This window comes from Acanthochromis polyacanthus, chromosome 14, assembly GCF_021347895.1.
Source record: "Acanthochromis polyacanthus isolate Apoly-LR-REF ecotype Palm Island chromosome 14, KAUST_Apoly_ChrSc, whole genome shotgun sequence".
Taxonomy (NCBI): domain Eukaryota; kingdom Metazoa; phylum Chordata; class Actinopteri; family Pomacentridae; genus Acanthochromis; species Acanthochromis polyacanthus.
The window spans coordinates 11,488,394-11,500,908 of record NC_067126.1 but is presented as its reverse complement, the minus strand read 5'-3'; the positions used below and the strand labels follow the sequence as shown (position 1 = coordinate 11,500,908).

The following is a 12,515-nucleotide window of genomic DNA, read 5'->3' as shown; positions in this document are numbered from 1 at the left end:
GCATTAAATCTAATGGTTCTTAAAGGTTACTTTAATCCAACTAGTTATTTAAACATTACCCCTGAGGTTAGTTTTCCAAACCTCTAAAACGAACCTAGGAATATCAACAAGTGCCACAGTTTTAAGAGGAAAGCTGTCGTTAACAAACGTGGTCAATAAATCAATTCTACTACTTAGGAGGGCTGCTTAGTAAGAGAGTATTTATTGGAGTAAGAGGGGTAAGACGTTTGGAAGAAGACAGTTAGGACCTAGGCGAGTATTCCTCGACACCAGCTTAATTATTCTGCTGAAACCTGTTAGGTGGAATACTAATAGGCAGATAGAATCTAACCCTTTAAACGGAGAGCTGGTCCTGATTTAACCTGAGGCAAGGGTTAAAGAAGGCTATACTGAACGACATGGCGTCCCTGGGTGGGCACGGCTCGACTAAGACAGACGCTAAAAAGGGACTCCTGTCAGATGATACTGACCGACATGGCGTCCCTGGCTCGACTACGACTAAAAGAAAAGTGTCCAAAAGAATATTCTGAGGGTCCAGACCGACACCTAGAATCAACCGCCAGAGCCTTCCAGTGGAAACTGGGGAAGAGAGGGCGAATCTCTTCTGACCGAGGGTCCACAGCTGCGGAGATTGGGGAAGGAGAAGGACGAGACCTTCTGACCGAGGATCCACAGCACGGGTGATCAGCCGACGTACGACACGGGATCATCACGCCTGACGGGAGGTACAGTGAGAACCGCAGGCTAGAAGAAGCCGCAGTGACCTTGGGCCAGCGCACCCCAGAAAAGAGGCACCGCGGAGCAGCCAGACAGAGTCTGCACTCATCCCTGCTCAACGGTCCTACGAGAGGTTTTGAGGAAGCAGACAACTCGAGACGACAAAGACGATGGCTGAGAGCCAGCCAGAGAAAGATGTACTCGTCCCTGCCAAAGAAAAAGAGCCAGTTCAAGAAGACGCGAAAGTCGGAGGCTCCGATGAATCAGAGGAAGAAGATTCATCCTCCAAAACCCCAGTGCCCGGGGAAATAACGATCAGTGAAGTGGTAAGAGAGTCCGCTTCGAAGAAGCTTCACCCAGGTTCCACTCCAATGTACCAGAACCAGATTGTACTGGTAGGAGAGGGATGGAGCAACTGTCTGCAAGAGACACAGATGAGGAAATGAGAGTTACAGGACATGCTGCATCGCAGGGTGAGAGCTCAGACGCAGATGAGGAAGTAAGGCCAAAAATAGAGTTGGCCACATCAGCTGCAGGCACCCCGGCTGCAGACGCAGAGAAGCGGCTGTAGAGGATGGCAGCTGTCACTAAGGAAATGAGTAATTGAAGCACCAGAGAGCCCAGACGAGATGGGGAGGCTGTCTGATTGGGAAACGATGAGGTGGATCGTTTCGTCCAGAAGAGAAGAATTGCTGTCGGGATCGAGGAATGGGACCAAACCCCTAAAAGAAAAATTGTCCCAGAGAAGTACGTGGAAGAAGTGGTGCGGGTCGTACATGAAGCGCTTGGCCATGTGAGCACACTACCTACCCGTAGGGAGCTGGAGAAGCTGCAACTCTGGATTCCAGAGTGCCGTATACGACAAGTGCTGAGGGCCTGTGAAGTATGTGGTCGATACAACGCAGGATGCCGAGGGCGAAGAGTAGACGGGCTCACCATCCGGAAGCACTATTCCCTGGGGTTCTATCTGCATGGACGTAGCAGGCCCAATGGGGGTTGCAGGGAGAAGAGGTGAGAAATACCTTTTAGTGCTGGTGGACTCTATGTCATTCCATATGGTTACTAAACCAGTGAAGAAAGCTAACAGCTACAGTGTGGTTGGCATGCTAAGAAGAGCTAAATACGAGAAGCCTGACATAATAAAGCAAGTTTTAGATAGCAATACAGTTTTGCTTGAAAGAAGAGTAATCCAAGAAGTGGAGCAGCTAGAGCCAGTTCCAGATTAAAGAAAACCAGGAACCAGAAACCATGGCTACGAGCACACAAGGCTTACCACCCTTCGTCGGAGTAGCCAACGTCAAAGGGGTGGTTACTATGCAGAGAAATACAACGAGGCTCTGGGCAGGCAGAGCCCTGAAGAAACTGGATGATGCTGAAAGCAGAATCCTGTCAGATGATGAAGAGATGCAAGTCATCGGCGGCTGTGAGGACACATCCGAACTGTTGCAGATCGCTGGGGAAGTGACCGTCACCACTGAAGACGATGGACGGACGCAGCTGGGTGGTGTGGTTAACCTGTCTGCTCCAGAGGATGATGAGTATCTTTTAAAATGACCTGGTGTTAGCTACCTGTGATCTCAAGGAGAGGGTGTCAAGTGGGGCCTAGTTATTTGAGATCCCAGGAGCAACCACCACCTAAATACAAGCTTTAAGCAGACCAATGAAAAGTTAAAATGAGAAACTATATAAGTTAACCACATGATTATGCTTATGTTTGATGCAAGAATGATTTTAATAGGCTGATATATATTCTGGAAATGATGATTGCTATAGAAGAGAATGATTTAAAATAAGTTATTTGATCATGCTAAGAAAAATGATTTAAAGAAGTGATTCAGTGTAACTAAGTGAGTTTTGAATGGAAGTAATCTGTGCTGTTCTGAGCTGTATGCAGACAGGATGGGAAAAGCAGAAGTCTCCTCAGAAATGAGGAACTTGGAGTTTCCACAGGATGACAGGATGGGCTCAGGCCTACATTGTCATGACAACTGAAGTGTGTGTAACAAGTGGATGTGTTAACAGAAAAGATGGAAAGAATGATGTATGCGTGATAGGAAGAAGGTTGTGTCTTAAACCTATGAATTAATTACCTGGGCGTACCTATTAGTTAGAATTGTGTGTGAAAATGTGTATGTGCTAAGCTGAAGTCGAGCTAGGGTATAAAACCCAGAGACACAGACACTGAATTGGGAGTTCTCCCCTGGAGGGGGGAGATGCTGCTCGCCGGAGCTGCCGGGGAGCATCGCCAGAGTTCTGAAGAATCTTCACCGGACCCTTTTGCCCAAGAGACGTGAAGACAACGCAGGACTTAGGCTCCAGAGTTCGCTGAGAACATCGTTGGAGGCAAAGTCTTTGTCTGACTTTGTTCAACAAGCGAAGACCACACTTTGCCAGACAGAGAGTCCTGAGAGGTCTGCAGTTGTCCAAAGAGATGAAGAGAGGCAAGCACCCATGGCATCCAGAGAGGCACAGGAGGCAGCAGCAGAGGGCTGCTCCACTCCAGGGGCTGGAAGACCCAGTGACCCACCACAGCCTGATGAGACGGGGGCTTTCCACCACCACCATCCGACTGAGAAGACAGCTGAGACGCCCGCACTTGTGTTCCAGCTGCTACTAAAGATAACTGCCAGACCAACGATTGGCTATCGGGACCTCTCCACTCCCCCTGCCTATGAAGAACACCCTCTGCCCACAAAGAAGACTTCGTACCGAGTCTGCTGGTCCACGGAGGAGTTCAACTAGACGCAGGTCAAGACCGGGCGTGGCAGCTAAGGCCTGGCTGTCCGCTCTCTCTCCTAAATTTACTAATTAGAGAAGATTCTTAGGTACGCTCAGCTTAGTTTAGTTTAGTTTGAAATAATCAGAAATAATTAAATTGTTTAATCATGAATTGATGCTGTGCCCTTGCTAAAACTTGCTTAATAAAACGCTATATTGCATTTAAAGAGAAGTCTAATGAAATGATTATGATTCACCTATTCTGCAAAGTGGTAAAAAGTTAAGTTGATTGTGTGCATTAAATCTAATGGTTCTTAAAGGTTACTTTAATCCAACTAGTTATTTAAACATTACCCCTGAGGTTAGTTTTCCAAACCTCTAAAACAAACCTAGGAATATCAACAAGTGCCACAGTTTTAAGAGGAAAGCTGTCGTTAACAAACGTGGTCAATAAATCAATTCTACTACTTAGGAGGGCTGCTTAGTAAGAGAGTATTTATTGGAGTAAGAGGGGTAAGACGTTTGGAAGAAGACAGTTAGGACCTAGGCGAGTATTCCTCGACACCAGCTTAATTATTCTGCTGAAACCTGTTAGGTGGAATACTAATAGGCAGATAGAATCTAACCCTTTAAACGGAGAGCTGGTCCCGATTTAACCTGAGGCAAGGGTTAAAGAAGGCTATACTGAACGACACTGGTCAAGTGGACTTTTTTTATACAGCACATTTGAAACAACCCACCAAAGATTATAATTTGTGTTGCAAATCAACTAAACAAGTTCAGATATGGTGTGATATTACCTAAGAAATTTGCATATTAGGGATTAAAACCATGCAATAAAGCACTACTTTACCTGACTATAATGCATATTGAGGCCCTACATTGTACTTGTAAGTGCCCTTTTGCATTGTTATTATAATTTAGGAAGTAATAATTTTTGTTGCAGAAATGCAGACATTTGATATGTAATTGTAAAGTGAAAGGATTAAATTGTTTGACTTCACTGTCTTCCTATCTGGCTATGAGGCTTTCGTAGGCTTGTAAATGCAGCCACGAAGAAGAATGTTGCCAGAAGTGCGGTGAGGAAGAAGTGTTGCAACAAACTAGTAGGCGGTGGAACAATATGGTAGTTTTACTGTTGTGTAATGATGTTAGTCAATAAACACGTAAACCAATCTCCCGTCCTTTCTTTATGAAGTGGTTTTGGCAATACGAAACTTAAAAGAATTAAGATTCAAGACTACGCTACAGTTCTTATTTATGGAGAATAATCTAACTGGTGTTATGATGTTGTTAAGACACTATAGTATTATAAATAACGCAACTTAACGTAACTGATCTAAATATTAAAAACATGCAGCATTATAAATAATGAAGAGTAAAAGTTTAAGTTCTGACCCTACAATGATATACATGAAGCACTTGTCATTATTATTATTATTAACCTTGTTTTGGTAGAAGCCACAGAGAATATTCATACAAAATTAATGTTATCAATTTTTCAAGCACTAGAGAAAATAGTTCCTTTTATAATAGTGTTAAAAACATCCACAAAGGGAACAACTGTAGCAAATGTTCTTGTATTTCGTCCATGTTGTGTTTCCCTTCGTGTGGTATGTTCAATAAAAAGTCAATTTCAAAAATGCATGAAAACCCAACAAGCCTCAAGAATTCCCCAAATAATCTGAGCAAGTTTTGTTTGTATTTGATTGATCTCTGCTTAATTGCTTTAGTTTATTAGTCATTTGCTTTTTCATCACTCATTTGACATGACATACGTATCATGGATGTGGTGACTGTTGGTTCATTCATTAGTCCATCTACACCTTACATACTTGAACCAAAGCATCTCAGTGCAGTATGTTCTGGTTTATTCACTACCCGGATTATCCTCAGGGAGGTGCAACATCATTGGTTCATTTGTGTTACATACCCTATGACATTTTGACTTTAGACATTTTGCAGTTATGCAGTCATTGGGATTTTATTCAGCTTTCCATAATAACCCTTACCAGAAACAATGTCCTGTAATATTTAAATAAAAGCTTAAAATTTGAGACTAGATTCTCTCTTTTTCTTGTTGTCATTGGATGCACAATGTGTCAGTGATTAATATAGTAACAGCCCTTTAAAAAAAAAAGTAATTGAAGTATATTCTTTGGGTAACCCATAACTATTCTAACAGTATATAAAATTATTCTCATAGTTTTGATTCCCTATATATGTCTGTCAGTAAAAAGCTAAAGTCTGATCATTATTTAGTCTACATAAGGGGGAAAAATTAAGTTTACAACAAATTAATGTATGCCTTTCTACCAGGGATCTTTAAATATTTGCCTAAAAATAAATTTTTCAATCCTCTCTCATCTCTTGTACACATTTTTACATTTGTAAGATTAATATTGGTTATTGTATTGGCTTCAGTCACAGCAAACAGATGATTATCAGATAATGAAAACATGATACAATAAACTTTATCATCCTTGTGGGGGAATGTATCTTGGACTCAGGTACTACTTGCCTAAAGTTGTCGCTGCTAAATTTCAAATCACTGATAGTGGATATTACATTAGACATATTGCACATATTAGACAAAAAGCTGTTTGCCATTATTAGCCCTGAAATTTCATATTGCTGCGTTTCTATTTACAGATACCAGCTGGGGTCAGTGGCAATGATTTAGCAAAGTTTAAAAGCTAAAAATTTAGCAGCAAAGGTGACCTAATGGTTGAGTGAATTTTAGCAAATACACATGGACTAAAATGTCCTTAGCAGCTCTAGCATGTCATTTCCCTACATGTCCTGTCTCTACTGCATTGTCTAATGAAGTCAAAATGTCAAAGAAATACTAACGTTAACAGGTATTTACTACAACTTAATGCACCCAATTTGTAATACAATGCTGCTGTTAATCACATGATTACAGTTTTTTAAAAATTCTCACACCAATTTAAAAAAATAGCTTAATCCCTTCATTAAATTTCACTTTTCTCAGGCTGATTCATGTCATGTAGCCTTTCTTTCTAAAACTACATTACTCTGAGATTTACCATTGCGCCACACCTAAAGGCTTCTTAGCGGGGTTGAATGTATCAGAGCTTTCTGATTGTGTTTTATGGGCAAGTTTAGGAGTTGCCTGTTTTCTGAACTGACCAACAAAGCTAGTTCAAGTTGGACTAAGGGCTTATATGAGAAAGTTGTTATGACAAGTGCTGCCCTGCTGGTGAAAGAATTCCTTGACATTTTAACACCTGATCCCTCAACTTGTCTTTGTCATGCTAAAAACACAGAAACATGCTCAACAATGAGGCCTGAGCTTATCTTAATGCTGTCACAACTGCTTAAAATACGATATAAAATTCACTTTTTCAGCCGAGAGAACGCAACAGACAGTGGTGCTCTTCAGCACAGTAGAGGCAGTCAGTGGCGAAAAAATAAATCAATACTCTGCACAGAGTTCACTCTAACAACGAACACTAGTGGATTTAGAAATAGGGGAGTGTTACATAGATATGTACAGAATGATAAGTATTTCCTGACACTGTCCAATGCCATTTCCACCCTGCTATTGATCAGGGGTTTTCTAAAGGATAAGAGGAAGTCTAGCAGGTAGTGAGACTGGTTACAGATCAATAAGTTGTTTAGTGACTAATATTCATCCATACTGTATTTGCTGCACTGGATTTCTCATTTTCTCACCTCACATTCCTCCCTTCTGTCAACATGTTTCTAGATAGCGGTTTATCCAACCCAGTGTCTAAATCACACATAAATCTACTTTTTTCATCCCAGTTAAAGAAGATGTATTCTCCTGCAACTCAAAATAGAATAAAAAATAGAAAATCTATGACAAAGAACAGAGAATGAAAAGATGGTAAACATGTGTTTATTAAAAGTCTGATTAGGACTTGTTGTTTTGACAGACACCCTCTAACCTCATTGTTAATTGCCATAATGCATGCATGTCGGTATGCCGCTCGCTCAGCCAGTTATTGCAGTTCTACACCAATCATGAGAGCCACTTTAAGAGCATATTAACACTCCACTACCAGTTTTGAAAGCCACTCCTTAGCTCTCTGTCTGCTCTGACGTGCAGCAGTCATGACCTAAGCCTTAGGTAAGTAGTTAAATACACAAACTGGTTGAATCCAGTTTCAAAAAAATGTGAGCTTTTAACACATTTGTCTGAGTTCAGTCTCCACAGCCGTTGGCAATAGTAGTTAGTAGAGAGACACCGAGACTCCCTATGAAACAAAATATTAAGTTTCTGCTTTTTGTTGGGAAAGAAACGGAAAGTTGTCAACAGATCAGATTACAGATAGATAGACTTTATCATCCCCTTAGGTGATTCAAGAATATTGTGATGGCAAAAGTTGTAATTTTCACTGTTATATTTAAGATAAGATTAGATAGGATACAATGAGATAAGATGAATTTACATATGGATATGCATATATTTGATATAATGGATTTACATATGGATAAATACAGTTATGACATGGTAAATTTACATATATAGAAGTACAGATATGACATGATGAGTAAACATATGGATATGTACACATATGACTTCATTACTATACTTATGTACAGGTATGTGTATATAAATATTGAGGATACCTAGATTTTTCTGGTACTCTGCCAAAACTTAAACATTGATCAACAGATTTTTATGCCTAGAAAGTGCATTATAGCGGGGGGGGGGGGGGGGGGGGGGGGGGGAATTAAGTTTAAAAGGCAGAAAAAGGCATGCTACTTCTACCATTTGCTACAGAGATTTTCCCTGGACATATTGTTTGTGACAGACAATAATACAATCTCAAGAAGTGACTTCACAATCCCACTCTGTGCATTTGTACCTGAGTGCATTTTCCTGTACCGGTTTTTCAGGAGTGTGTATTCGAGCAGCTCGAGGTGAAGCAGAACATCTTTCAGGACATCGAGCGTCTTGTGGGTAAAGATGTGATCCTGAGCAGCTCCACCTCCTGCCTGGTGCCGAGCAACGTCTTCTCCAAAGTGCAGAACAGGAGCCGCTGTCTCGTCTCCCATCCGGTTAGTGTTGCAATCAGTGGCTGTTGTCATAGAATTTCAAGCTGATAATAATCTTGTAAAGCCAGTTGATTAATTCTTCAATTATGTATTTACAAACACAAATTCTGCAGACAGTACAATTTGACAGTATCCAATAACTACGCTATGGTAACTACGGAACAGTAGGGTCTAGTTCAAGGCAGCTAAACACCTCTATATAGACAAATATCACAAAAAAATAATTTAGACCACATAGTCCCAGCACCTGGCAAATTACATAATCTTTAGAGAGGAGGCTTGAATACTTCCAGCCTGAAGCATTCATACTCTGTTGTGTTGTTTACTGGAGACACCTGCCACACCTCAAGTTACCTTTCTGTATTAGCAAATTATACCTTTTACAATTCCTAAAAGAATGCTGTGGCTGCACAGTGGAGTAGTGGTTAGTACCTTCGCCTTGCAGAAAGAAGATCCCTGGTTCAAATCCCAGGGGGGGCCTGGGATCTTTCTGCATGGAGTTTGCATGTTCTTGTGTGGGTTTTCTCCTGGGATAGGCTCCAGCACCCCCCGCGACCCGAGTGAGGATAAAGTGGTGTATAGAGAATGGATGGATGGATAAAAGAATGCTGATGAGCATCTGTTATCTTTGGAACAACACAGGAAGAAAAAAAAAACCTAATTTATTCAAGCATCATTGCTTATGTCAGTGTATCCTCATTTTTTGGCAGTTCTTCTGCTTGCTCTTTGCAGAGTCAATAATGTTTTGAGGATAGATGCTATCAAAGGGAGCCTGCATCTCTGTGTTGCTAGAATTATTAAAGATGGAACAATGCTGCTGTAAGAACTGCCCTTTGCTGGTGTATATTTGATAAGGGACGAATGCTTTTAGCATATAAAATAGTGCTGTAATTATAGGGTTTTCAATAAATGATAGTATGGATAGCATTGTTTTTTTCTTTCTAAAATTTTAAATCTAAAATGCTGCTTCTGTTTGGATTGTATTTCACCGTAAATTTAAGATATGAAACACTTTTGTTTAACCCTTTCTGAAATTTTAACTTAAAAAAATATCCCCAAATTCAGTCAGTATCAGCTTGATGACTGAAGCCAAGATGAACTTTGGGTCTGTGGATAAGAGACACTTGGGAGAAATTTAAAATGCATTAAGTCTCCTTTTTCTTACCTCCAGGACAGAATGAGAGTCCAAAAATCAGCAACCACTGACACTTATACATTTGCGAAATGAAAATTGCAAATTAAAGATTTGACATCTATATAGCAATGACTAAGCAAACTGAACTCAAATGTCAGCTGCAATTTTATCAAAAATGATGCAACATAAATGAAGCGCAACAAATGCCATTTCCATTTTAGTCATTCATAAAATGTGAAGAAGTGCAAAAATGGGTCCCAATGAAACATGAAGTAACTGGCAATCTGAACTGATTTGTGTTTGGGATAAACCCTTTTTCATAGTTTGATCTTAGATAGGAAGAGATGGTTATCATAGAAATATTATTGCATAGTGACAGTAATATTGATTTTCAATTTTAAGTATTTTATTTTTATTAGAGCTAAAAATATTCAGGAGGATTGAAAGATGCGTGTAAATTGGTTCTCAAGATCTAGTTAAATTAGTAGAGAATCAGATAGTTAACATATACAGTATAAATATCTGTTTTTTTGAAAGAAACATCTAATATCAAAAACATAAGATCCATCATTCACTATATGAAGAGGATTGCAAGTCCATTATAGGCTTATACTTATATTCTCATCTATGGCCAATTTGGAAAGATTAATTAATGTGCCATACATGTCTTTTGGAGGAGAAAAGGGAAAAATACTGTCTAAAGTAGGACAAATCTACTCCAATAAACTCCTCACTTATACTTTTATATTGATGTGATCGATTGTCTTTCCCTCACCTTAGTAATTTCACCAATTTCTGTTTTTTTATCAGCAACTTAATTATTCCTAAAAAAAAATGCAGTATTTGACTGTGGAAATGTCATATAATCACAGATCTTTTGCATCATTTGAATTAAACTCTGTATAATGCGTATTTGTCTTACAGGTAAACCCACCCTACTACGTCAAACTGGTGGAGCTGGTACCTCACCCAGAGACAGCGGCGACCGTTATGGACACCACCCACACCCTGATGACCAAGGTACAAATCCCAGATTACGCAGGCCTCAGCTCAGTTATGTGAGGACTTGTAGAAACGATGAAAAACTGCGTCATCATGACATTATTAAAAAGCCAAACCCTAGAGGTGGGGAATGTGATCAAAAATGACTGGAAAAACAATAGGAGGAGGCCAGAACTGGAGTGATATGGTGCATTTAGTGCTGCTAAGAAACCTAGTTGCTAATTAATTTTCACTATGCTGTTAAATGAGTTGCTGCTTGGTTGTTGGTTTGATGGTTCCCAGTCATTTTCAGCATCAGACTCCCAAATCTGGATGACAGTGTGCTGTAGTACCTGGTACAACTGTTACACTACAAGTGTCAAAAGATAGTTTACTGCGATGATTACATCTTTCCAAGCAAGTCTCAGCAGGCTGAATTAGGAAACCAGTGGCTCCCTGGAAGAACACTTTCATAGTTGGAGTAGGCTGGCAGTAATGTCAAAGTTTTTTCATTATTGTCCTTTAAGGATCATTGTCATATTTGACTGGTTCAAGAATATCCTTCAGGATTTAAAAAAAAACTTATATCTAATCCAGTTTCTCTTGATTCAGGTTGGCCAGGCGCCTGTCCGTCTGAGAAAAGAGATTGATGGCTTTTCCCTTAACAGAGTCCAGGCAGCCATTATTGCAGAGTCATGGAGGCAGGTCCAGGTATGTTGGGTCTGATTGTTGACAAGCCTTTTCTTTTTTCAAAATGAGGCTTAATATTGCATTTGTTTTCTTGTTCTTATACTAGCCAGCAAGTATTATCTTGTGACCCATGTCCTCTTTGCATCTATATCAGGACCACTAGTTATTGTTTGCATGTTTGTTTTTCCTTGCAGATGTTGAATTTACCATTATTTTATATAACATTAATGTGACATCAAGGTTGGAGTTCTTATATTAAAGAGCAAGTTTAGCTTATTTCCATCAACTGCATGAAAACAGGAAAATGTTGCTTTAAAGTTGAGACTTGGAAACTTGGATTTGAGATGTCTACTCTCATCAACAAACTGTGTAAAAAAGATAACTTTTGGGTTTAAAAAATGAAGCCAAAATAAAAGTGACTTAAACCTGTATAGAAATCAATGCGAAAATTTCTCCTCCTCTCACTTAATTATTGCTTCAGTGAATGTTTTCCTAACGAGTTTATGGTCTCAATAGCTTGTTTTCAGACTTTTTGAATACAGCTTGTCTTCCATTTAGTAGATTATGATCCCATTTAGAGGGAAAACAGCGATAAAGCAGGGTATGTTTTGCGATGAGGCAACCTTGGGATTGGAAAGTCGCTAACATCTTACAGTGCATAGCATCCTTGAATTCTTTAGTCAGAGCCATCGTTTGTCTTTACTTTTGGTTTCCAACAACCAAGATTGTGTCAGTGAAATGTGAAACTTGGAAGTTTCACAACCTATGGGTGACCTTACAGTTTCTACATCCATCTTTTATATTACTTATATAAGTGGCTTTGCTCTGTCACAGTCAAATGAATCTCCAACCTGTTTGCACCCGTCTTTCCACCTGCGCAACAAATTACCAGAGCTACACACGTGGACAAAATTGTTGGTACCCCTCAGTTAAAGAAGGAAAAACCCACAATTCTCACTGAAATCACTTGAAACTCACAAAAGTAACAATAAATAAAAATTTATTGAAAATTAAATAATCAAAATCAGCCATCATTTTTGAATTGTTGATTAACATAATTATTTTAAAAAACAAACTAATGAAATAGGGCTGGACAAAAATGATGGTACCCATAACTTAATATTTTGTTGCACAACCTTTTGAGGCAATCACTGCAATTAAACGATTTCTGTATTTGTCAATGAGCGTTCTGCAGCTGTCAACAGGTATTTTGGCCCACTCCTCA

General features: G+C 39.6%; 1 protein-coding gene across 1 annotated transcript in view; it reads left to right on the top strand.

Annotated features, from left to right (window-relative positions):
• The window catches only part of cryl1 (crystallin, lambda 1), a 42,615-nt gene that overhangs the window by 7,993 nt on the left and 22,107 nt on the right, over nt 1-12,515 (top strand). Inside the window, exons 4-6 of the mRNA XM_022216953.2 lie at nt 8,326-8,487; nt 10,544-10,639; nt 11,213-11,311. Coding sequence (XP_022072645.2) covers nt 8,326-8,487; nt 10,544-10,639; nt 11,213-11,311 — 357 coding nt within the window. The remainder of the gene's footprint in view (nt 1-8,325; nt 8,488-10,543; nt 10,640-11,212; nt 11,312-12,515) is intronic.